At 37.1% G+C, this 27,995-nt stretch overlaps 1 protein-coding gene across 9 annotated transcripts in view; it reads left to right on the forward strand.

Moving 5' to 3' along the window:
• BCAS3 (BCAS3 microtubule associated cell migration factor) overlaps positions 1 to 27,995 on the forward strand; it is a 595,190-nt gene that overhangs the window by 42,469 nt on the left and 524,726 nt on the right. For all 9 annotated transcript variants that reach the window (XM_070390544.1, XM_070390541.1, XM_070390545.1 and 6 more), the window contains exon 6: positions 14,704 to 14,785. In XM_070390544.1, coding sequence (XP_070246645.1) covers positions 14,704 to 14,785 — 82 coding nt within the window. The remainder of the gene's footprint in view (positions 1 to 14,703; positions 14,786 to 27,995) is intronic.

Here is a 27,995-nt window from a genome sequence, read left to right on the forward strand (position 1 = left end):
CATTCAGGTTGATTGGTAGTAATCAACTGTGTTCTCATTTTTTTTTCAGATGGGAAGGGTGAGATAATAGAAAATAATAGGTTTCTGGGGACTTTCTTATTGGGTGTACCAGGCGGCATGTGGGATCTGGTTCCCTGACAGGGACCAAACCTGTGCCCCACACGGTAGAAGTATGATGTCTCAACCACCAGACCACCAGAGAATTCCCCTCTGGGGCCTTTAAAAAGGAACTGAACTAGTATTTCTATCTTCTAGATTTTGTTCATAATCAATTTAATGTTTGAATTTTGAACATAGGCCCGAAGGAATGAAGTGAAGAGTTTCTGATTTCATAATTTTTAATTCAGTTTTCCTGTGTGTTTCAGTATTTTCTGGAAATCTTGATTTTACATTAGCAGTTGGGAGAATTCTTTGTATCTCTAGAACTATGATCAGGTTTTCATGGTCTGTATCTCTGGTGCCAGGTACATTGTCTGGTAGGATATGTGTGTGTGTATTTACATATATATTTACATATGTATGTGCACATATATATATATGCTCATGTATATATGAGTATATATGTTAATAAGTATGTTTCAAGATTTCAGCCTTTAGCTGGATATTCTAAGTGTGCTAGAGAGTCAGTATCAGAAAGATTCAAGTCAGTTTTATAATCTTTTGCTGTTTGCTTTCATTCCATTTCCGTTCCCAGTATATCCCCTTTTCCTAAAATCTCTTTTTAAAAAAGTTAATTAGCAGAACCCTCGTCTTTCCCTTCAGCCACACTGGAACTTTAGGTCGATGCCACGTATTAGGATGTATCAGTGTAGCTGAGGGCTGAGCCCTGCCTCGAGGAGATGGTGTTTTACTTGTGCGCTCTGTCACTACATGATTGCCGTCTGTGTCAGTGCTTCCCAAATGGGAGTGATTGTGCCCCCAAGGAAACATTTGTCTGTGTTTGCAGACATTTTTTATTGTCATCATTAGGAGTTGCTACTGGCATCTAGTCAGTAAAAGCCAGAAATGCTGTTAAACATCCTACCGTGTACTGGACAACCTCCCACAGCAAAGATTATTGAGTCCAAAATGTCAGCAGTACTGAGTCTGTGAGATTCATGTCACGATGGGGGTTTGAGCAGAGTGCAGTAGAGCCCTGAGCAGCGTTGGGGTGCTTTGGGGAATTTTGATGCTTGTGCTGCATAGTGAAATTTCATAATACAAATAGTAACAACTATTAAAAAAATCAGAATGTACCACACACATTATTTTAGGCACATTACCCTTTATTGTCTTATTATCCTATCAATTTGACCAGTTGCTATTATTCCCAGTTTACAGAGAAAAAAATTGAAGTTCGTAGTTAACCAGCTCAGCTTCTTTGGTAGATAAGAAAAAAAAAGTATTTTTCAGAGCAGTTTTAGGTTCATTGCAAAATTGAGCTGAACGTACAGAGTTCCCACATCCTCTTGCCCCCACAAACACATAGCCTCCCTGTTAATGAGCATTGCACATCAGAGCGGTGCCATGTTTGAATTGATGAACCTGTGCTGACCCCACATTGTCATTCACAGTGCGAGGTTTACATCAGGTTTGCTTTCAGTGTTGCACATGCTGCGGGTTTTGACAGATGTGTAATGACACGTCCCCACCATTACAGCATCACACAGGGTCTCACTGCGCTAAATGCCCTCTGTGCTCCGCCTGTGCCCTGATCTGAACATCTCGTGTGCTCCCTCCTCTGGCAACCACTGGCTTTTTACTGTCCATGTAGTTTTGCCTTTTCCAGAATGTCCTATACTTGAAATCATACAGTATGTAGCCATTTCAGATCAGCTTCTTTCACTTAGTGATACGCGTTTACGCTTCCCTCACATCTTTTCATGGCTGATAGCACATTTGTTTGCAGTGCTGGATGATATTCCACTGTGGGGAGGTACCACAGTTTCTCTATGACATATACCTTTAAAGATTACCACAAAATGTACAGATGTCAAGTCTATAGTTTGATGACTGTGTGTTTTATGTATGTTTATGTAAGTGTGTATATATGTGTTTACACGTGCAAATAAATGGCACTACCATTGAGAACAAAATGTAGAACGTTTTTCTTACTCAGAAAGTTCCCCAGACAGTATTAACCCCAAGGTAATCACTCTTCTGAGTGTGGATTAGCTTTGCCGCGTTGGACTTTGTGTAAGTCGAGGCACGTAGCATGTGCTGTTACACTTTGTGTCTTGTCTTTTGCACTGTGTCTTTTTAAAAATTCATCCGTGTTGTTACATTTTGTAGTAGTTTGTATTTTTTATTTTTTTCATGACTGTGTTTCATTCTGTGGATTGAATATACTGCAGTTTGTTTAGCTGTTCTTCTTTTGATGGGCATTTGTGTTTCTGGCTTTTGGTTATAGTGAAGAAAGCTCCTATGAACATCATTGTAGATCTGTGACTAATACTTTGTTTTTGAGTACCTACCTAGGAGTAGAATTGCTGGGTCATAGGTTAGGCATGTATTTAACTCTATTAGAAATTCCCTGGAGTTTTCCAAAGAGCCTGTACTGTTATACACTTGACATCTGCAATAGCTAAGGATTCTAGGAGGTCCGTTTCCTGCGCCTTTTGGCACTTTAAGTCATTTTTTATCATCCGGGTAATCTTACAAGTTTGTATGATACCTATTTTACAGAAGAAAAACCTTAGCCTTCTCTTTGATATAATCAGTTTCTCTTTGGTTAGTATCTACTGCAAAACTATCTCAATCCACAGATTATATCAGTGTAGGTTTACAATGCCAATAAAATATGACAAGCTGAGTCTTCTAAAAGTGGAAAAAGGCTATAAGCCAAAATTGGCTTATCTGTAGCGTCGTTTTCTCTCGTTCCTTTTCAATTGGACATGTACTCAGCATGAAATAAAATAACGAGTTAAGGGGAATCTAGTTTGTGTGTCTGAGTGATTATGAAGTGTTTATGACAGCTCCTAGGCTGACACGCTCTGTAATGGTGTTACATTGACTTCTGAACACCTTCTAGTCTGCCTCCAGGCGTGTGTGTCTGTGTAGTCTGAGTGGTTTTACATTAACATCTACCCGGGGTAAGATCTTTTGACTACAGAAGTGTTACTTGCAAATGGAAGATACCATTAGGGCCGCTTCAAAGCTCCGCGATGGTATTTGGACTGGTGGTGCTGAAGTAATGGCTGGGGTTTTGAAGTGTAATGTCTAAATCTGCGTTGCATAACCGGAGGAACGTGTGAGTTTAAACTGCTTTTCTTTGATCTTCCTTTCAAAAATCAGGATAAAGGGGAAAGGTTAAAGTTTCCTTAAGATACTCCTCTCTCTGTGTGTAAAAAAAATTTGGAAGTATGAAAATATGATTACAAGTTCCATTCATTATTTATGTTCTGCGGTTTTCATATTGTTCTTGAAACTCACTTCCTTCTTGCCTCAAGTTTTGTATTTTGAATTTAGTGTTAAGACCAAAATACAGGCTTGGTTGCTGTCTGCTTTATGTGGTTAGCGAGTATCTGTTCTATAAGTTGTTAGTCCTCACAAATATGCATTTTAGGTGGTTTTTGTGGTTTGCATTTTTTTCCTGATGGCATGCAGAGTAGGTTACAAAGATACTGACACTGACATTAACTGAATCATTTGTGGTTAGCTAGGCAAAAAGTAAAACAAAAAACTTGTCCCCTATTTCCTCCTACTTTTAGGAGCTTTCAAAAGAATTACTTTTTTTACCATTAGGAATACTTTGCTCAAAGTGTGCTATCTTAAGTTTTTGAAATTGTTGGAGAAGAGTTATAGCACATAAAATGACCGGCTGGCAGTGTCTTGTTTGAGGGAGGAAAAAAAAAACAACTCGAGTTTAAAAACTGTTTTTGAATACAGTGTTAACAGGAGATTCTGATGCCTCTTTGATCTGGACGTGTTTTCCTTTGTTTCCGTATGTCTAAGATGAAAACATATCATCCGATTGGAGAGAGCTTGCTTTGTAGTCGTGATTGGCACTCATGTAGCTGGGTGCTAGCCTCCTGTTGCTTAGGAACCGAACATGTTAGTGTAAGGTGACACTTCCATCTCCTACCCCTGTCTCTTGTTTTATGTTTTTATTTTTACCCTTTTTCTTTAACTAAAGAAATTTTGTGTGTGTATGTATTTACCTTTCCTCCTCAATTAAAACAAATTATTGTTGTTACTCTGTCAGTTAAAAAGGCTATTGGGAATTCCCTTGCTGTCCATTGGGTAGGACTGTGTGCGTCTGTTGCAGGGGGCATAAGTTTGATCCCTGATCCCTCAAGGGGCGGGGCTTGACCAAAAAAAAAAAAAAAAAACACACAACAACAATGCAAAAATTGTCATGAACCAATCTTTATTTTAAAGACTTCGTAAGTTCAGTTGTGCTGTTTGTATGTGAGAGAACTAGCAAAGTGATAACTTTTTTATTTAAATAGACCAAGTAAGGGCCTTTTGTTGCCTGAGGAACTGAATTCTTTAGTGTAAGACCTTAACGCCTCTTCATTCCTCTTTTCTGTCTCTATTTTTACCTTTCACCTTTGCAAGACCCAGAGGATTGTTAATGGCAACTGGAGACCTAATTCCCATCAGCTGGCTAAGGGGCCATGCTGAAGACCTTTCTCTATATTTTTACCTTTTATCTCTATTTTTTCTCTTTTTTTTTGGGTGAGGGGCTAGGAGCGTATCAGAGAAGTTTAAAATTTATTTGTGGAATCTCCACATTTTCCATATATTTTTGAATAAACATTAATAGAGTATTTTCAAAGCAGCTTTCAGTTCAGTTCAGTCGCTCAGTTGTGTCTGACTCTCTGCGACCCCATGAATCGCAGCATGCCAGGTCCCCCTGTCCATCACCAACTCCCAGAGTTCACTCAGACTCACATCCATCGAGTCAGTGATGCCATCCAACCATCTCATCCTCTGTCGTCCCCTTCTCCTCCTGCCCCCAATCCCTCCCAGCATCAGAGTCTTTTCTAATGAGTCAGCTCTTCACATGAGGTGGCCAAAGTACTGGAGTTTCAGCTTTAGCATCATTCCTTCCAAAGAAATCCCAGGGCTGATCTCCTTCAGAATGGACTGGTTGGGTCTCCTTGCAGTCCAAGGGACTCTCAGGAGTCTTCTCCAACACCACAGTTCAAAAGCATCAATTCTTCGGCACTCAGCCTTCTTCACAGTCCAACTCTCACATCCATACATGACCACTGGAAAAACCATAGTCTTGACTAGATGGACCTTTGTTGGCATTAGGTTTACATAAAAGTTGAGGAGAAAGTACAGAGAATTCCCATGTATCCCTCAAACATAACCGCCTCCCCGCCCTGGTTTCCCCTGTTAACATCTTGTATTAATGATGGCAGTGGCTGGCTTACAAGATCTTCGTTCCCAGACCAGGGTTTGAACCTGGACCCACAGCAGTGAAAGTGTGGAGTACTAATCACTGAACCACCAGGGAATTCCCGAGGTACTTTTTTTTAAATTAGTGAACCAATATTGACACTTTATTAACTTAAGTCCATAGTTTACATTTTTCTCCTTAGTGAAGAAATTCTTCTTGATATTACTTTTAACTCTAAGACTGATGAAGCAATGTTTACTTATTAAGGACTTCATTTCAGTTGTGTCTATATGGCTGCTACCTGTGAGACAATTAGAAAAGATTGATGTCTACATTTGTTTATTTAAGTGGGCTGTTTTTACATCATTCTTGGTAAGAAAACCTGTTGCAGGTAAAAAGTTTACATAAACACAGAAAGGTTGGAATGAGTGTGGGATGTTTGCCAGGTGGAGTGGCCCTTGATCTTGAGCAGGAATGTGAAGACCAGTGATGAAACGTGCTGCCCAGAGGAGGTGCTGCTTGTCTCTTAGGCATTGGTCCTTCTCTTGAGAGCTGGAAAGCTTAGGAAGTGTTATACCAGTGGGTTCAAGAATGAGTTGTACGCAAATGTGTTTCATGATATGATATTATAACAAATTTCCAGATATTAAATATTAACAACGTTTTGAAAACAAGGGGCAAAGGCAACTTATGCTAAGTACCGTTAAGATTGAACGATGAGGCCAGTATAGACCTAGTTAGTTATTTGTCAGTTCATTCATCCAACCAGTATCTTTCTTTTTCTTTTTAATATTTAGGTATGGGTGTGTAGGGTCTTAGTTGTGGTGTGCGGGTAAGTGTGTGGGCTCTATAGTTGTGGCTCGTGGGCTGTCTAGTTGTCACATGAGAGTTCAGTTGCCCCTTGGCATGTGGATTCTTAGTTCCTCAACCAGGGATCAAACTTCTGCCTCCCCTCCATTGGAAGGTGGATTTTTAACCACTGGACCACCAGGGAAGTTCTGAAAAGCATCTTCTTGATTTAACTCTCTCTGTGTGCCAACCATGTGTTTTACATAACTTATTAGTTCAGTTAGTTCAGTCGTTGAGTAGTGTCTGGCTCTTTGGAACCTGGAGTGCTTCATGGACTGCAGCACGCCAGGCCTCCCTGTCCATCACAAACTCCCAGAGTTTACTCAAACTCATGTCCATTGAGTCGGTGATGGCATCCAACCATCTCATCCTCTGTTGTCCCCTTCTCTTCCTGCCTTTAATCTTTTCCTACATCAGGGGCTTTTCAAATGAGTCAGTTCTTTGCATCAGGTGGCCAAAGTATTGGAATCTCAGCTTCAATATTTTATTGATAAATAAAACATTTTATTAATAACTATGAAATTTAGTACCATTACTTTGTTACATAGATATGTTATTACTCTTATTTTAAAACCAAACTCAGATTTAGCCCACTTAAATAGATTATAAACACAATCCAGTTTATTTTCTACTGTAATAAACTGTTGGAATCCTTGATGTTGTTGATGTGATATTTGTAACTGATGGTCTCTCGTGCTGTACTCACTTGGCTTGTTGCCATAGGCCATGGTTTCGGAATAAGAATACAACCTCCGGGGTCCTACCTACTGGGGGCTCTGGGGTCCTACCTGCTGGGGGCTTTTCAAAGTGCAAGTGTTAGTTGCTCAGTCGTGTCTGACTCTTTGTGACCCCATGGACTGTAGTCCACCAGGCTCCTCTGTCCATGGAATTCTCCAGGCAAGAATACTGGAGTTGGATGCCATTTCCTTTTCCAGGGTGCTTTTAACTCTTTTAGACTTTCTAGCTGGAACCAGAGGCAATGTTTGGAGAATGCAGGTGTGAAAGATATTTTTGACTGGAAGTCAGGATGTGCTTGAGATAAACATGAGGAATTGTATTTCTCATGTCTTTTATGTCTGATGCCTTGGTCTTTTAATTTATATTTCCAGTCTAAAATTGCCCTACTATATATGTTATAGCCATTTTGAAAAATAGGTAAATTAATGCCTCTATTTAAGTTTTTTAGAGATTGAAACTTGCTAAAGAAAGAAAAAGAAAAGGACTACTAAACATTATCTTTTGTGTTTGAACTGCTTGAGTTACAGGAGGAAGATACAGTAATTTTTTATGTTTCCTATCTTTAATAGGGACTGCATTTGCTTTGAGTGTTTGTGTGAATTTTTATAAATCAACATTTTTCCATTTCACTGGCTATCACTTTGTTATAACCCAATCATTTTACCTTATATGGGGAGGAGAGCTTGCTTATTACTGGATTTGAAATTAAAATATGAATTCAATCATGGACCAAAAGCTCTAGTTTTCCAGAGCTGCTAAAAAGAATCTCATTCATATTTTGTGTTGATTAGCATACATAACACTGGGAATGGAGGGTCCTTCAGGACAGAACTCTTATGTCATGTGCCCTGATAGAGGACCACTATACTAAAGGGGTTTATTTATTTAGATTAAGGCAGCATTGCTTTGCCAGAGAAGACTGATTTATGCCTTTCGCTCACTGCTGCGTAATAGAGCGAAATCCATAATTTTTAGAATCAAGCAGCTGTATTGGGCCAGAGACTTTATCAGGCCATTCATGAAATAGTAATATTGAATTTCAATAAGCACATGAAAAGATGTTCAAGCACCTTCTTTGAAGAAAGTGCAAATTAAAACCACAGTGAGAATCTCACTGAACATCCACCAGAGTGATACCAAGTGTTGGATGTGGAACAGGTAGAGAACTCTCTTATACTCGTAAGTTGTTCAGTTACTGTTTCATTAAAAATCTCCAAAAATGTGCCCATATTCCTAGTACAAAAGCAGTTTCAGTAGTATGTACTCAAATAAACATGTTCCATAAATGCCATGTGCAAGAATATTCATAGCAGTATTCCTTATGATGTTACCATTTTAAAAATGGTAAAATCATGACACTCATACAACTGTACAATGGACATGTGTCATAGATTTTATTTAACTTTTTAATGAGGTGTTAGGCAAGTTATCGCTGGTTCAAAGGAGAATCTGAAGAACAGTATAAGCAGTTAGGAACGCTGAAATGAACCTGTTCAGAAATGTGAACCTAGCTCATATCCTGTTGGGACAAAAGTGTACTGCTTGGGATCTTTTTTATGAGTGGAGTTCAATTGCATCTCTGCTAGACAAAGTTCATTTGCATTTCTGTGGGCAACATCAATTGCCTTACTATCAGTTTTCTACAACTTAAAGTATTGTCAGATAGCCCAGTCAAGACAAAGGTGCAGGTTCTTACAGAATCAAATAGCCCCAAAGGATCTACTGTACAATTGTTGATAATCCACTGAAAGAACACACAATAACCTTTTTCCCCTTTGAAAGTTTGTGCAGTTTTTCCAGATACTTTATGAGCCCCAAACTAGAAACAACTTAGACTTCCATCAGCCAGTGGTAGAATGGATAAACTGTAGTAGTTTTATGCAGTGGAAATCTGTGTAGCAACAGAAATAATCATATGCAATAATACAGATGAATTTCACAGGCAGGTGATGTGTAAAAGAAGCCATTCACGAAAGAGTACATACTGTGTGTTTCCATTTACATAAACTTGAACAAGTAAAACTTACGTGTTAGAAAAATCAAGATATTGGTTGTTGTAGTGACCCAAGGATGAAAAGAGCAGATAAAACCAAGGAGGGTCTTAGAATGTAGGAATGGAAAAACCAGACCCTTATTGTCTTTCCCTCCCCCATGTTGTAACTACTAACAGATTTCAGGTCTTCCTGAGCAGTATAACCTATCTCCCCTCCTGTCCCATCAGTTCAGTTCAGTCGCTCAGTTGTGTCTGACTCTTGCGACTCTGTGGACTGCAGCACACCAGTCCTCCCTTCCATTGCCAACTCCCAGAGTTTACTCAAACCCATGTCCACTGAGTCAGTGATGCCATCCAGCCATCTCATCCTCTGTCATCCCCTTCTCCTCCTGCCTTCAATCTTTCCCAGCATCAGGGTTTTTTTTTTTTTCCAAATGAGTCAGTTCTTCACATCAGGTGGCCAAAGTATTGGAGTTTCAGCTTCAGCATCAGTCCTTCCAATGATATTCAGGACTGATTTCCTTTAGGATGGACTGGTTTGATCTTGCTGTCCAGGGGACTGTCAAGAATCTTCTCCAACACCACAGTTCAAAAGCATCAATTCTTTGGTGCTCAGATTTCCTTATGGTCCAACTTTCACACCCATACATGACTACTGGAGAAACCATAGCCTTGACTAGATGGACCTTTGTTGGCAAAGTAATGTCTCTGCTTTTTAATATGTTCTCTAGGTTGGTCATAATTTTTCTTCCCAGGAGCAAGCGTCTGTTAATTTCATGGCTGCAGTCACCATCTACAGTGATTTTGGAGCCCAACAAAATAAAGTCTGTCACTGTTTCCACTATTTCCACTGTTTCCCCGTCTATTTCCATGAAGTGATGGGACCAGATGCCATGATCTTAGTTTTCTGAATGTTGAGTTTTAAGCCAACTTTTTCACTTTCCTCTTTCACTTTCATCAAGAGGCTGTTAGTTCTTCTTTGTTTTCTGCCATAATGGGTAGGGAGAAGGTATTTGGCTTACTCTTCCCACACCCAGTATATGTGCTTCATCCAATCAGCAAATGACCCATAAGACCCCTATCTCACTCCTCGTACCTTGGGTATAAAAGTGGACTAAGAACCCCTGTTCAGGGTCGGTTCTCCCTTGAGCTGGCCTGCTGTTCTAACAGTGTCTCCTACTCTGATAAACTTCATTTCCCTCTCATTCTGTCTCATATCTGGAAATTCTTTTCCATCCTGCGCCCAGACCACGAGAGTTATGGTTGTTGTTGCCTTGGGTTTGTGACTGGGAATGGGTGTGGGGACCTTCTGGGTGTCCGTACTGTTGTTTCTTGATGTCTGTGCTGGTAACAGATGTGTATTAACATTGCAAATTCATTAAGCTGTACAAACACCTAAGATTTCTGTATTACTTCTGTGTCTGTTATCTTTCAATAAAGTTTGTTAAGGAGAATCAATGGCAGACCATAGTTCTCCATTTGCAGCGTCTCAAAGGGAAGTTGGACTTCCCTGGTGGCTCAGACAGTAAAGTGCCTGTCTACAATGCGGGAGACCTGGGTTCGATCCCTGGATCGGGAAGATCCCCTGGAGAAGGAAATGGCAATCGACTCCAGTATTATTGCCTGGAAAATCCCATGAACAGAGGAGCCTAGTAGGCTACAGTCCATGGGGTCACAAAGAATCGGATACAACTCAGCGACTTCACTTCACTTCACTTCAAAGGGAAGCTGGGGGTGTAAATATGTATTCCTGTCCTGATTCTTTGTCATTGTAAAGCATTATTATTGTCCTTTGTGTTTGATTGACTTCTCTATTTTGTAGTCAGATGTCTTTGAAAAGTCATCAGGATTTCAGAGGCAGGTTTGGTTCTGAGGACTAGATGACCTTCGTGTGCTTTTAGGATTCTCTGAAAGCACTTACAAAGCTCCCCCACTACTTTTACAGCCTTTTCTGTGTGTGTGTGATTGTCTTCGGCTGTTATAATTTCCTCTTGCCTTCGATTGAGTTGTGAGATTCTAAACTTGTCCTCCCCTCCACCGCTTTTTGGTTTGGTATGTAATTTGCATATTTTCACCATGCGAAAGCTATTTTCTATGGTTGGAAAAGATTTTTTTCCAACAGTGTGAACAAATCATTCTTTGTTCTCCTTATTGTGCCTCCAAACTGGTACGTCCGGTTTATGCTCCAAACAACAAAAGTCTGTCATCAGAAATTAAATGCCAGTAAGAACAAAGGCAGAGACCATGAGGAGCTATTGGAGAGGTTTCCTCCCTATTTGCTCCTCTCCCCAAGTTACTGCAGTTGCCAGCAAGTTGGAGCTTTGCTTGGTACACGCCTTGCTGGTAGTTCTACCCTTGTATTTATTATTAGTGTTGGTTTAAAAGTGAACTTAGAGCCCCTGGTGATTCTTCCCAGGATCAGTTAAAATCCTCATCTGTGAGGATTTTATTCTTTGCTATTTTCAACGAGTTTTTTTTTTTTTTTAGAAACCTAAAAATCAATTTGACACTCATTTAATTGAGAGCAATATTGCCAGTGAACATGTTGTTTAAAATGATTAGAGGTAATTGAAAACGGCAGCCAAAGTGGAGCCTGTAAGACCATATCCATTTTCTCTGTGTCCTCCCTAAAATGTGCACATCTTATCTGTATCCAAATGATTAGCACTTTTTCTGTTCTGAAATTGTATTCCAGTGTAGAATTTGCCTATATTATTTGAAGGGTGTTCTCCTCCAAGTGTCATGCTTGACATTTGTGACTCAGGAAACTTTAGAATTCTGCTTCTAACAATTTTGATTTTAACATGTTCATAAATTTCTATCACTATTTTGTAAATTGTGATAGTGCTTTCCCCGCTTCCTTCTCTGATGTTTTAATGAAAGATTCTAGGACCTTAACTTAGGGGCAAGAAGGACGGGGTAATGAATATGAGGATGTATTTTGTAATCAATACTAATGTTTTTTCTTAACCTGTTGCTGTACATTTAAAGAGGGATTTAGAGTAAAAGCTTAGAATAGAATAAGGCATTTCGGTTTGTTTTAAAAGCTGTTATGCTCAAAAGCATGGTATGTTCAGATTTCAAAATGTTTTTATATATCAAAGTAAGCTCTTGGGTATTAAATCCAGTGATAACAAACGTTTATCATATTGTGAATGTGGCAAGACAGGTTTGTTATATTCTTTATTCTTTATTATAATTTAGTATAGCAGCTCAGGTAAATATGTTTAGACTTTTTTTTAAACTTTTTTTTTAAGCTTATTTGATAGAACCAAAAACTAAATGCTAGACTTGTGGCATATGGAAATAATATTTCAGAGCAGTGGATTTTGTGTTAGAATACTATGATTTGTTATAGGTATAATAATCCTTATTTGTGAGAAATGGTTTTCATTACTCTGAATTATAACTTCAATGCAATATCTACGGTATTGTTTTACAGTTTATTTTTCATTTCATTCTTGGTAGAAATAGTATGTATATTGAAGAATATTATTTATCCATTGTCCAACAGCAGTTTATTTTCGAAAAGTAAGTGGCTTGACAGCTTTGGAGATAGCAAGTAATGTACCTGTAATGTAATTGGACTGTGTTAGTGATATACCTTTCTATGAAAGTGTTCCTAAAATCAAAGAGGTGATGGTAATTTTTAGATTTCAGAGAATGTGTGATTATTTGATGGGGTGGGAGATTGGACAAAATGACCCTTTAAGGATTTTTCTAAATTTAAAATTCTGTTCTATAAGAATAAAATGTAGATTTAAAAGCTGTAACTCTAATGGCCTTCGTAGTTCATTTAAAAATTTAATGTTTACAGAGGACTTTGTAGAGAGGTAAACTCTTTAGTTTGCTATCCTGAGTTTGTAGCTTTTGTGTGTTTAATTGGTGGTAGGTGGTGCTGTTGTTGCATGGTTAGTGGAAGAGCCTAGCGTTCCTCATAGCTTCTGCTTCCCAAGTGCTATAGAGGGATTTGCCACTGTGGCCAATAAATATATTTTAATTATTTTTATGTTATAAATGAATATGATGGCTCTTTGGGCATTACCATAATTTAACATTTATAAGAGACAAAATTATTTACAGTTTGCAGCACTTCAATTCAGGTAGAAGAGAAGCTGAAGATCTAAAAAAAGTATTGATCTAAAAGGCAGCGCTACAGATTTTTTGTCCAATATTGGAAGACTCATAGACCTTTTGTAATATATAAAGTGTTGATATTTTAAATTCCTTGTTTGGCAGGCCTGTTTTTAAAGAAATACTGTCGGTGTGTTTACTTTATGGAATGTTTACCATTTTTACATCTATTGTAAGTTTTTGGGTTTATAGAATGAGTTTTACAGTATTTGCCATTTTCTTGATCTGATGTAACATATTCCATCAAACACTTGGCAATTAAGAAAATTTATTGGGCACTACATTACCACTTACAGTACTCTGGAAAGACTTTCTTAACTAATTATGATTTAATCTGTGCAGTATTTGAATTAGCAGCAGACTGTCCTTTTGAACTAGTAATTCTGAAAAGCAGTTGTTTCCACACCCAACACATATATCAGTCTACCTCTTTTCCTTTTGGAGGAATAGACTACCCTTTATATTTGAGGAACAAATCTGATAATGACTCAAAATGAACAGATTCATATAATGTTTGATCTTAGTGTATAATAAAAATGAAATTTAAAGATGCATACATTTTTAATGAATAGAATATTGAAACTAAAAGCATTTTGAGTTTGTTTAGCATCTTTATCGTCTCAACTTATAAATGCAAAGAATATAGGCTTAGAGGAAGTAGAGGAAATGTTGGTCAAAAAGTATAAAGGTTCAGTTTTATAAGTTGAGTAAGTCAGGAGACCTAATGTTTAGGCATGGTGACTGTAATTAATTATATTGTATTGAATACTGAAAAAATAGATTTCTTGGCCTTCCTTGGTGGTCCAGTGGTTAAGACTGTGCTTCCACTGCAGGGGGATGTGAGTTCGATCCCTGGTCAGGGAACTAAGATCCTGCATGTCATGCGACATGGCCATAAAAGAAAGAAAAGAAAACTAGATAACTAGATTTCAGTTGCTTTTATCACATACAGAAGGTTACTCTGAGAACGTGACATACATACATATATATATATACACACACAGGTATATGTATATCAAATCTTAAATGTTGTACACCTAAATGCATACAATATTTACTAAAATATATTTAGAGAAGAAAATAAGTAATAAAGGTTTATAGAGGTTAAATGATTTACTCAAGGAGGTTAACAGCTAGGGTTGCAGAACCGTAACTGGCACCCAGGTCATTCACCCTCCACCTCAGTGTTCTTTGCAACATGTTTTGCTTCTTCTCATACATAGCACATTTGTGAAAGTTACTATAGCATTTAAGTTCTGCTTTTCAGAATGTTAAGAATATTTATTTTCATACATAGAAAGCTGAATACTAATAAAAATCCTAGCTGCTTTGCTCTAAAATGGAAGGCAGTCATGTAGGAACTGAACAAACTTTAACAAACTTGTGGTTTATTAAAGATAAAAATTATAGGCTTCCGAAACAGACCTTTTATTTTCCTATTCATATGAAGTGCATGCTCTTAACATTTTCTGAAAATATTTATGATAATTTAACATATCAACATGCTTAATGTGTATGGTCACCATAAGTGTGTGTATATGTGTATATATTAACATTTGAGACCAAAAATCATGGTAAAAATTTAGGAGATCTTGTTTTTGTATAATAATGTTCTGACCTGTGTTTTCGTTTCCTGTATTTTTTCTGTCTCCTCCTGCAGATCAGTGGGGAAGCACAGGAGCTTTTTTCTGTTCGACATGGCCCAATTCGAGCGGCTAGAATCTTGCCTGCTCCACAGTTTGGTGAGTGTAGCCCTTAAGAAGAAACAAATCATTCAGCAAGAGGTTTCTCTTTTATTGGTCTTGGACAACAGACAGCAAGAATGATAACTAAAGCCTGTTTTCCTCCAAGTGTCCATACCCCTTCCCCTCCTCCGTCCAAGATAAAGTCTTAAGTTCTGTCAGTTGAGATGGAAATAGGTAATCTTAACCAATTCAATATGGCCATTCACTTTCTGCTGTGGTTTTGATTTATCTTCCTCCTCTTTGATCTCCATTTAGTCTCTGACTTTGCTGGCTCGCTCTTGAAGGCCTCTTCTCTCTTGGTTTTCATGGCAGCGCTCATCCCAGATCCCTTCCTTGCTGACTGTGCTGCTTTTGTTATGTTGCTCGTTTAGCTTTCTGCTGTGGGTATTCCCCAAGTCTCTGATGTTCTCAGTGTCTTTGCTCTTCTCAGTTTTACTTAACTGCCTTGGGGAGCTTGGTTTTCACCATTATCTGGATTGCAGATGAATCTCTTGTCTGTATTTATAGCGATGGCAGAAGTACAACTTTGGACTTTTGGCCTTGAATTTTTGCTTTAATAATGAAAACTTCTTAATGTCGTATGTAAATATTAGGCATTTTTTAATTAAAAAAATCAGATATATGGTTAAACTATATCAGTTGTTCAGAAGCCTAAATAACTCCCAACTCTAATGATCTACGCTTTGTACAGACTGTCTTTTCTCTGTAATTTGCCAGTGTTCACTCAGTAATGTTTTTTGCATGTGCATTAAAAACAATCATTTTAGTACCATTTGCATACTTATAAAAGAATATTAAAATATTTAAATTCTGTTATATTTTTAAAGTTTGTACAGAAGTTGGAAATCTTCCTAACACTTTGTACAGTTACTTCTCTAAATTGGTGAGAATGGTGTTTATTTAAACTATTGTGTGCCTAAGTATTATTAGAGATTAATTTAATTATGAAATCTGCTTAATCGAAATGGTAGAGGTAGAGGTAATAAGGCAACAGTGTCCTGCAGTCATGTGGAGGTTTCCCCTTGTTATTGAAGAATGTGGCATTATACAGTTACCAGCGCTGTCTCTGCTTCACACACACTGTTTTGTGTTGCATTTGTGTTTTGGTGAAAGTTTTGACAAAGAAGATTGTTTTTGGAATAGCCAGCTTTCTCTTTGGATGGTTGGAATTAAGAACTTCATTACTAAAGGAGTCTGCTGTGTCTTTGTTTCTTTGGTATGTAATTCACAGGGGCAGATTTTTCTCCTTTGATTTATGAAGTTCTTCTCTTTATATCAACTATTTACTATTTATTAAAAATTTTTTTGGTTGCACTGTGTGGCTTGTGGGATCTAGTTTCATGACCAGGGATAGTATCCAGGCCTCCTGCAGTGGAAGCATGGAGTCCTAACCGCTGGGCCACCAGGGAATTCCCCTATTTATGCCAATTATTAATGTTCAACTTTTCTCAAATTTTTTACTTTGGGCAGAAATACTTCATGGGAGAGTATAAAACTTTAGAAGTTAATATTGCTATTAGGATTTGAGTTTGTTTAATTTACTTTGTCTAATTAAAAGAAAAATTTCTTCATCCACTATAACTTTTTAATACACTTTAATTTTAATATTTAAGATGTAATTTCACAAAGCTAAATGTCTGACTTACACAAAATGTATGTGTTGGTTTTATTATTTAATTTTTTAGATTTGTTTTCATTAAAGCTATACATGCAACTGATCAGATAAATTTTGTAATGGAAAATAGACTACCTAATTCCTCTCTTTTGCCCATTTTGCTTCTGCACGCATTTTGGTGGAATAAGTCTTTACTAGTTTCTGGAAAAAGAATGTGTGGTGGATCTTGTTTGTCTGAAGATGTCTTTATTCTTTCTTAATTAGTTCTTGATTGTTAATTTGGGTGGATAAGAAATACTTGTAAGTAATGCTACTTCAGAAATTTGAAGGTATTAATCTAGTGTTATGGTTGAAGAATCTTAAGTATTTTGATACCTTTTTCTTTGTAAATGGCTTGTTTATTTCTCTGGGACCTAGTAGAATGTTGGCTTTATTCCCAGTGTTCTGAAATTTTGCAGTGTTGTTTGTTGGTTCATATATTATTCTGGGCCTCTTCAGTGTAGAAGTGCAAGTATATAGTTTTGAGAAAGTTCCTTAAACTACTTTTTCTATGATTTCCTTTCCTAAATTTTCCATGTTCTCTCTGGTACTTGTGTTTGACTGTTATACCCCCAGAGTGATTAATTAAAAAATAATTTCATCCCTGTTCTCTTTGGGATATTGTCTGAATGTGGCTTGCTAACTCCTCTTGAGTAATTCTTTTCTGTTACCCTTTTTTTTTAACTTCACCTTCTCATACCCAACACATTGCTCGCTCTCTCTTTCCCTCTCCTTCTTTCCCTCCTTTTGCTTCTGCCTCTCTCTCTCTCCCTTCCTTTGTCTTTCTTTTCTTTTTTCTTCCTCTCTCCTTTCTCCCTCTTTCCCTTTCTCTTTCTTGGTGTAATTTGTTTTGCATGTAAATATTATCAAACAGAATCCAGTGATACATAGAAAGAATTATATGTCAGGACCAAGTAAAAGATATTCCAGGTATACAAGGTTGGTTAACATTTGAGAATCAATCAATGTATTTCACCATATTAGTAGAATGAAGAAGAAACACAAATAATCATTTCAATAGAAATGGAAAAAATCTTTAGCAAAATTTAATAACTATTTATGATTAAAAAAATGTTTAGCAAATTAGGAATAGAAAGAAACATCAGTATGCTAAAGAAAGTCTATAAAGGATCTACTGTTAATATTACAATCAATAATGATATATTAAATATTTTCCTTTGGAATTTGGGATGGATTTACCATTGAACTTCTATTTACCACTGAACTCAAGTCCTTGCCATTACAATAAGATATGAAAAAGAAAAGATGTAAATATTAGAATGAAAGTTGTAAAATCATCTTTATTCATAGATAATTTGAATGTGTATGTAGAAAATACAAAGAAATCTCCAAATGGTTAGAATTACGAAATCAGTAAGAACTGTTGCACAGCAGAATCATTAGGTCTTTGGTGAACTGATTCCCTTGCAGTGTGTTTTCCCAGCATTATCTTTGGCCATCACCAGTGTTCCCTATCTCCACCTTCCTCTCCGCAACAACACTCCTTTGTGATAGTTTTATTGAGCTTCCATTTCCTAGGATGAGCCCTCTTCTTCCTATCAGGTCTCTCATTTTCTACTTCCTCTTCTAGAATACACATGTCCTAACTCTTGAGTTAGGATGTTATTCAGCTTCTCTTGAGTTAGGACATTATTCAGGGTCAGTAGTATGTGTTCCCATAGGATTTACTGTGTTTTTTTTTAAATTTTAGTTGCTCATTGCCTCTTACTTGTAGGTTTGTAGGCTGTTTTCAAATCTTTAGTACCTAACAGAGTACTTGATACAAGGTGTTAATATATATTTTAATGTTCCTACATAATATAATCTTTTGAAAGTTATTATCTAGAAGAAAAGCAAGTTCCCTTTCTGTAGGTATTTCTGTGCAGTCTGTCTCCTAACAAAAGTGAGAAACTGAAAGATTTGGATGTTCTTTTACCCCATGCTGCTGCTGCTAAGTCACTTCAGTCGTGTCCGACTCTGTGCGACCCCATAGACGGCAGCCCACCAGGCTCCCCCGTCCCTGGGATTCTCCAGGCAAGAATTCTGGAGTGGGTTGCCATTTCCTCCTCCAATGCATGAAAGTGAAAAGTGAAAGTGAAGTCGCTCAGTCGTGTCCGACTCGTAGCGACCCCATGGACTGCAGCCCACCAGGCTCCTCCGTCCATGGGATTTTCCAGACAAGAGTACTGGAGTGGGGTGCCATTACCTTCTCTGCTTTTACCCCATAGAAGGTCATTATTATATTTAATTGGCGTTTATTCATATCAGCACAGTGTGTGCTTCCCAATTTTTTCATGGTCACTAATAATAATTGATTACTTTCTTAATGAACCTACGCCTGCAGTCTTCCAGGAAGCTATGACCAATCAATTGGTATTTTCATGTCAAATAAAAGCTGTTATTTATTATCTTTCAAATCCATCCTTTTTAGAAATTAATTTCAAGTCAATTCTTATTACTCTCAATGACTCTAGTAGTTTTAAGTAAATCAGTACCTGACTTGTGAAATAAAATATAGCAATATATGTGATTTAATGTGTAAGTTAAAAATTTTAGATAGCTGTGGATATTGTGCTAATAATGATTATTTCCAAGGAGTGGGATCAGAGGCCACATTTGCCTTAATATGTTTTAAATTTCTTAATTTAAAGACCATACAATTAATTCTAACCACTTAAAATATTCGTTATAAGAATCAAGGAATGCTGAAATGTAGAAAGTGAAAATTCGTGTGATTCTGTTATTAGTGATAAACCCCGGTTGCCTCTTTTTACTTTTTTTTTTTTTTTTTTTATTTTTTTGCCTCTTTACTTCTTTAATTTCTTCACTCAGATACTGAGTGTATATTGATAGCTTACAGTATGCATTTCCTGTTTTTTTTTTCACCCTTGAGCTATTCATACATTCTTGAAATTAACTTGTATTATATACAGTACCTGATTCTAGTTCTTTACATGTATTATATGTATTTGCTTTTGGATGTGTGTGTATGTAGAACAGTTTATATTGTGAACATCTTTCCACTTCAAAAGTTCTTTCAGCATTGCCAAAAATTATGTTATTTCATTGTATGAACATTTATATTAATTTTAAACCTTTGCCCTGTAACATGTTACATTGTTATATACTTGTGTGTATGTGTGTGTGTGTGTGTGTGTACATATATATATATATATATATATCGGAGAAGGCAATGGCACCCCACTCCAGTACTCTAGCCTGGAAAATCCCATGGATGGAGGAGCCTGGTAGGCTGCAGTCCATGGGGTTGCTGAGGGTCGGACACAACTGAGTGACTTGACTTTAACTTTTCACTTCCATGCATTGGAGAAGGAAATGGCAACCCACTCCAGTGTTCTTGCCTGGAGAATCCCAGGGACGGGGGAGCCTGGTGGGCTGCCGTCTGTGGGGTCACACAGAGTCGGACACGACTGAGGCGACTTAGCAGCATATATATATATATACATTTAAAAAGTATACAAGGAATTATTTTTAGGATAACTCCTAGAAGGATAATTACTAGGTAAAAGAATGTATTCATGTAAAAATTTGACAGATATTGTAAAATTGCTTCTCAAAGGAAGTATGCTGTTTATACATGTGAATTCCCTTTTCCCAGTTCTGTGCTTTATTGGCTATTATGCCTATGTGGTGAAGGAAAATCCTATTCTTTAGCAATTTTTTCTGTCTTTGAGTGCTAGGGAGAGTGGATAGTCCTCATATTTTTGCTGTTTTTTCTAATAATACCATGCTTGTTTTGTACTACTGATTTCAACTCTTTACTAGATTATTAGTGATATATTCTTATGTATGTGTGTCTGTAGATGTCCTGTATTGTTGTTCAGTCACTAAGTTGTGTCTGACTCTTTCCCACCCCATGAATTGCAGCACACCAGACTTCCCTGTCTTTCACTATCTCCAAGAGTTTGCTCAAACTCATGTCCATTGAGTTGATGATGCCATCCAGCCATCTCACCCTCTGTCACCCTCTTCTCCTCTTGTCCTCAGTCTTTCCCAGCATCAGGGTCTTTCTAGTGAGTCAGCCCTTTGCATCACATGGCCAAAATATTGGAGCTTCAGCTTCATTATCAGTCAGTTCAGTCGCTCAGTCATGTCCAACTCTTTGCGACCCCATGGACTGTGGCACGCCGGGCTTCCTTGTTCATCGCCAACTCCTGGAACTTGCTCAAATTCATGTCCATCGAGTCGGTGATGCCATCCTCTGTCGTCCCCTTCTCCTCCTGCCTTCAGTGTCTCCCAGCTTCAGGGTCTTTTCCAGTGAGTCCGTTCTTTGCATCAGGTGGCCGAAGTATTGGAGCTTCAGCTTCAGCATCAGTCCTTCCAATGAATATTCAGGACTGAATATTCCAGTGAATATTCCTTTAGGATGGACTGGTTGGATCTCCTTGAAGTCCAAGGGACTCTTAAGAGTCTTCTCCAACACAGTTAGAAAGTTCAAAAGCATTAATTCTTTGCCGCTGAGCCTTCTTTATGGTCCATCTCTTACATACATGTCTTTAGTTTCATACAAAGAAAATCTTTGCATATCTTTACCATATCTAATTTTAAATCATGACTCTCTTTGAAAGTTGAAGTTTTTCTTTTTCTATTATATCTTCTTGAATGTTTTTTTTTTTTTGCCAACCTCTGATTTTCATAGCTTTTTTGGGGAAATTTCTCCTTTGTTATATCTTCCTTTAGAATCACAGGTACAGTTGTTTTTAATCATTATATTCTCTTCAGTGCCTTGTGTGATATGTGGAATATCTATAGGTGGTACCCACCAAATGGATTTATGCAGTATTTTGCCAAAGAAAAACGAAAACTCTACTTTAGTATAATGTAGTTTTTAAAATCATTTATCACTGACCAAATGGATAGTGCCATTTTTGACTGTAACAGAGCTTGTAATTCTGTCAGGAATTATATTAGCCTCTTGCTTACGCCGTTTGCTTATTGCTTATGGAGTAGATGACCATTTTGGGTTCTCACCTGAACCAGATTTTTTAGAAATCCATATTGAACCTTATTTATTATCCTTAGGAGTCTAATATACTGGGTGTCTGAATTTTCTTGTTTTAGAGCAAATTCTTATAAACTAGGGCTTTTACTCTGAGAGCAGATGGACTGTGGAGATACGGTTTCCTTAAGTGTCTATGAGCCAAAATCCTGTTTCTCATCTAATACAGTGGGTAGAAAACTTGGCTTATTCCTTTTAGGTTATTTTATTATTACTTACTGCCAGAAAGTTAACTATTATTTTTTGTTCTGCTATGCATGGAATTCACAGTTCACATCCTAAAATATTAAAAGGTTTTTAAAAAAACCCCAAGGTCCAGTCCATTTTTCCTTACTGGAGTATAAATGCCTAGTATATTTTGAAGCTTATAATATTGTAAACAGCCCACCCATGCAGTCAAAAACACTAATTGTAGCTGCTGTTTTATGATATGAATGGCTGAAGTTATTTTCTAGAGACAGATATGAGCAGAACACCTTTAGAATTGTTAAACTTTTTCTCATTTCCTTTTTTCTTTGCAAATTTTTGAATAGGTTGCACTTTCTATGTGTTGAATTTCATTATTTTCTCAATGTGCTGGCTACGTGTTTCATCCTTTTCAAACAAGTTTTGTCACAATCAAGGGAGAGCTGTTTGATTTGTTTAGTCATATGAATTCAGAAATTCTGATTAACTTTTCCAGAAGGGTTTGTCATAATTTTTTTTTAAAACTCTAATAACTGTGGTTCAACAAGTAAACCCTGTAAACACACACACTCTCACAGTCTGTTCATCCAAAACACTAGCGCCTTTCCGAAAGTAGGCCAACTGACATTTGCTTACAGTCATCACCAGTATTTTGCAAAGAGGAAACAGGCTTATCGACATTTTAAATGGCCAAACTATGAGATTTAGGGCTTCCCTAATGTTTTCTGCTCTAATTACTTCTCAGTTTGCTTTGTGTATTTTTTTTTTTTTTTTCATAACACCTAGTCCTTATCACTGGGCCCTTTGTCACTTGGGATCATGTAGATTTTTACAAAATTTTGCGAAGCCTGTGATTTAGGTGAATCCTAACTTGGGAACATATGTCCTGTTCACTTGAAATTTTTTTAATGTTTTTGGTCAGAAAAACAGTGTTTTTAAAAGAGAATGTTTGTTTTAGAAATACTGCTTTTTTAGTTTAAAAATCCTTTTAGTTTTTGGTGATGCCATGGTATTGAGTTAGATAAATTGATCTAAGCGTATTCTCAGTTCACACCTAAATATATGATCCCTATAGTTTGGGACTTTTCCTATGAAGGCTGTAGTGAGTAGGAAGTATACTAAAGAGAAAAGAGAGGAAGTAAACGGACAAGTCATATGTATAATATTGCTTTGATACTCTTCAGATACAATTCTAGGTTGATTATAAACATTATCACCACTTTACCGCTGTTTTGCAAGGTGAATACCATTACCCTGTTTTATAGGTGAGGAAACTAAGCTCAAAGAGGTAGGTGACTAGCATCAAGATATGTAGCTGTTAAGTGATCCAGCTGGAATTTGAAGTTTCAAGCTCACCCTTAACCATTTAGGCCTCACTGTCTTCCATTATATGATTTTTCCTTTATTATAGGAAAACAGTTTTAGCAAATCCAGGTGTTTCTAGGCTATGACTCTGACCGCAGAAATCAAACAATTTTGTATTCATTGAAATTTGTAAAAGTAGCTCTGTTTTTCTGTATTTTCATTCACACTTGAAGCTCTAAAGTATCTTCAATTGTGTTTTCATTATATTTGAAGTCCTTGGTTTTTAGTCTAACAGTGAAGAGCAATGAAGATAGTCAGTATTGGGACCCATATATAGGTAATCTGTTTTCCTACATTAAGTACATTGAAAATTTTAAGCTGTTGGGATGAAGTATATCACAAAGACAGCTGTAATCTATTCAAAGTACGTTCACTCTAAATTAAATCAGCCCTTTAAAAGAAATGTTGGTTCCCTTTACTGGACTTGGTATAAACTATTAAAAGTACATCAGAAGGGTTAGTGACGGATATCTCAAATCAGATAAAAACAAAGGTGTAACATGAAGCAACTAAATTACATGTGAGCTTAGTGATTCTGACCCAAATAAACAGACTTGTAATGGAGATGCTGATCCTTATCAGTACAGTTTAAATGCCTTTTTTTTTTAAACTGTAGAACTATGAAGAAGATTGTAGGTGTTTTAGTGAATTGGACAAATTATGGTCTTGAAAATTGTTTGTTTATCCTTACACATTCCTAGGTGTGAAAATGAAAACTCATAATTTTCTAAATAATAGATATTTTAAAGTAAATCTTTTAAAGGATTTATCTTTATTGACAAATAATTTTCATGCCATGAAACTCATCAATTTTAAGTAGAAAATTTGATGAGTTTTGCCAGATGGATATCGTTATGTAACTATCAAAACACAAAACCTTTTATCACTGTAAGAAGTCCCCCTTTTCACTTCACACCCACTAAAATGGCTATATCCAAAAGAGAGATAATAACAGATATTGGTGGGATGTGCACTAATTGAAACTCTTATACATGGCTTCTGAGAATGTAAGATAGTATAGCCACTGGAAAATAGCTTGACAGTTATTAAACTGTTAAATACAGAGTTGACATATGACCCAGCAATTCCACACCTAGGTGTATAGCCAATAAAAATGAAAACATATATCTACACAAAAGCTTGTATGTGAATATTTATAGCAGCATTATTCACATTAGCCAAAAAGTAGAAACAATCCAGATGTCTGTCAATTTGTAAATAGAATGTGGTTCTAATGAAATATTATTTGGTCATAAATAATTGAAGTTCTGATAAATACTAAACCTGATGAACCTTGAAAACATTATGCTAATTAAAAAAACACAGCTATAAAAGGCTGTGTGTACTTAGTGACTTAGCACAAACATAGTAAGTGTCGATTTAACTTTGTAAGAAAATGCTAAATTGGAATTCCAAAGTGGCTATTCTGATTTTCATTCCCACTGGCAGTGTTCCAGTTTTCCTAATGACTAATAATATCAATCATCTTTTCTTGTGATTATTTGCCTTTTTATTGTTTTTATAAAATTGTCTCTCCAAATCTTTTACCCATTTTTAATGGTGTTTTTATTATTGAGGTGTAAGAGTCCTGTATATATTCTAGGTAGAATCCCTCCTTTAGATATGTGTGTGTATATGTATATAAAATATGTACAAAGATGTGTTCCTTCATGTGACTTACCCTAATGGGCTTTGAAAAAGAAAGACTTTACATTTTAGAGCAGCTTTGGGTTCATAGCAAAATTGAGCACAAGGTACATATATTTCTCTTATACCTTCCTGACTCTGTACATACTTTTTCTCCCCCATTATCAACATTCTCTCAGAATACAGGTTTTTCAAAAGTTTTTACCTTTCAATTTTCATTCATTTTTATTTACCAATTTGCTGAATTTGGTGTGTGTGTGTGTTTTTCTTTTACAGGTTGTGATTTTGGTGTTTCTTTTTTCATTCAGGTTTTTTCCTAGGTTTCCTTGTGATTTTTGTCCTTGAACCATGAATTATTTAGAAGGATGTTGTTTTCTTTTTAAATTTTGAGAGATTTTCCTGGTACCTTTGTATTATTAATTTCTAATTCAATCCCATTGTTATTAGAAGGCATAGTTTATGTGATTCTGGTCCTTTTAAGTGTTCTGAGATAGGTTTTATGTCCTAGAATATTTTCTGTCTTGTTCCTTTCTTCTATATCCTTACGTATTGTCTTTCTGCTTATTCTATCAGTTACAGGAGTTGGTTGTTGAGATCTTCCGCTGTTAGTGAATTCTTGTAATTTTATGAGTTTTTGTGTTATGTGTTTTGCCATTCTGTTATTGGGAGCAAAACATTTAGGATAGTAAAGTCTTCTTTATGTATAGATATGTTTTTTATGAAGTCCCTGATACTATTTCTTGCTCTGAAACAGTCCTGCTTTCTTTTGAGTAGTTTTGGCATGGTACATTTCTTATGGTTGTTTTACTTTTAACCTTTGATTTTCTTTATACCTGAAATGCATTTCTTGTAGGCAGTGTGTAATTTTTATCCAATATTGTATCCTGATTATCATTGTGTTTTAGACCATTTTATTTAATGTGTGTATTATGGGATTTAAATCATAAAATAATTCCATTTTATCTCCTGTGTTGTATATCTTAGCTATGTCTTTTTGTCTTGTTTTGTTTTTTAGTGCTTCTTTATGATTTATAGTATTTATCTTTAATTCATCACAGCCTACCTTCAAGTAATATTATACCATTTCACGTATTATAAAAAATCGGAAATACTTAACAACAATAGCAAAACAAACCCATTTTGATTGAAAAAATGGGCAAAGATTTTGAATAGATGTTTCCCCAAAGAAGATATACAAATGACTTATAAGCACGTGATGCTCAGCATCATCATTGCTGCTGCTGCTGCTGCTGCTAAGTTGTTTCCGTCGTGTCTGACTCTGTGCGACCCCACAGATGGCAGCCCATCAGGTTCCACTGTCCCTGTGATTCTCCAGGCAAGAACACTGGATTGGGTTGCCATTTCCTTCTCCAGTGCATGAAAGTGAAAAGTGAAAATTAAGTCGCTCAGTCATGTCTGACTCTTCGCCACCCCATGGACTGCAGCCTACCAAGCTCCTCCGTCCATGGGATTTTCCAGGCAAGAGTACTGGAGTGGGGTGCCATTGCCTTCTCTGAGCATCATCATTAGGGAAATGCAAATAAAAACCACAAAAAGAGAACACTTCCCATCCATTATATAACACCCATTATAATGGCTAGAATAAAGAAAAGAAAAAAAGCCCCACAGAAAATTAAGTATTGGTGATGATGGAGTTGGAAAAAATTGGAATCCATGTGCTTTGCTAGTGCAGCCACTGTGAAAAGTGGTATGGTGCTTTCTAAAAAATGTGGATTTGTGAAGAATTTTGGGTATGAAGTACTAAAGAAATAAAATACATAGATATATTTGTTTTAATAGACTTTTTTTAAAAAAATTGGGGCTTCCCTGATAGCTCAGTTGGTAAAGAATCCACCTGCAATGCGGGAGACCTGGGTTTGATCCCTGGGTTGGGGTGATCCCCTGGGGAAGGGAAAGGCTACCCACTCCAATATTCTGGCCTGGAGAATTCCATGGACTGTATAGTCCGTGGGGTCGCAATAATTAATTGTAACTGGAGGCTAATTACTTTACAGTATTGTGGTGGTTTTTGCCATATGTTGACCTGAATCAGCTACGGGTGTACAGGTGTCCCCTTATCCCGAACTCCCCTCCCTCTTCCCTTCCCATCCCATCCCTCTGGGTTGTCCCAGTGTACCGGCTTTGAGTGCCCTGTTTCATGCATTGAACTTGGACTGGTGATCTATTTCACATATGGTAATATACATGTTTCAATGCTATTCTCTCAAATCATCCCACCCTTACCTTGTCCCACAGAGTCCAAAAGTCTGTTCTTTTGGTCTGTGTCTCTTTTGCCCCTCTTGCATATAGGGTCATCGTTACCATCTTTCTAAATTCAATATATATGTGTTAATATGCTGCATTGGTGTTTTTCTTTCTGACTTACCTTCGCTCTGTATAATAGGCTCCAGTTTCATCCACCTCATTAGAACTGATTCAAATGTGTTCTTTTTAATAGCTGAGTAATATTCCATTGTGTACACATACCACACTTTCTTATCCATTCATCTGCTGATGGCTATCTAGGTTGCTTCCATGTCCTATCTATTGTAAACAGTGCTGCGATGAACATTGGGGTACATGTATCTCTTTCAATTCTGGTTTCCTCAGTGCGTATGCCCAGCAGTGGAATTGCTGGGTCGTGTGAACTGTGGTGTTGGAGAAGACTCTTGAGAGTCCCTTGGACTGCAAGGAGATCCAACCAGTCCATTCTGAAGGAGATCAGCCCTGGGATTTCTTTGGAAGGAATGATGCTAAAGCTGAAACTCCAGTACTTTGGCCACCTCATGCGAAGAGTTGACTCATTGCAAAAGACTCTGATGCTGGCAGGATTGGGGGCAGGAGGAGAAAGAGACGACAGAGGATGAGATGGCTGGATGGCATCACTGACTCGATGAACATGAGTTTGAGTGAACTCCGGGAGATGGTGATGGACAGGGAGACCTGATGTGCTGCGATTCATGGGGTGGCAAAGAGTCGGACACAACTGAGCAACTGAACTGAATTGAAGGAGTCTCCACACTGTTCTCCATAGTGGCTATACTAATTTGCATTCCTACCCCCAACAGTGTAAGAGAGAGTTCCCTTTTCTCCACACCCTCTCCAGCATTTATTGTTTGTAGACTTTTTGATAGTAGCTGTTCTGACTGGCGTAAAATGGTACCTCATTGTGGTTTTGATTTGCATTTCTCTGATAATGAGTGATTTTGAGCATGTTTTCATGTGTTTATTAGCCATCTGTATGTCTTCTTTGGAGAAATGTCTGGTTAGTTCTTTGGCCTATATTTTGATTGGATCATTTATTTTTCTGGTATTGAGCTGCATGAGCTGCTTGT

Source organism: Bos mutus, chromosome 19 (genome assembly GCF_027580195.1).
Source record: "Bos mutus isolate GX-2022 chromosome 19, NWIPB_WYAK_1.1, whole genome shotgun sequence".
Lineage (NCBI taxonomy): Eukaryota > Metazoa > Chordata > Mammalia > Artiodactyla > Bovidae > Bos > Bos mutus.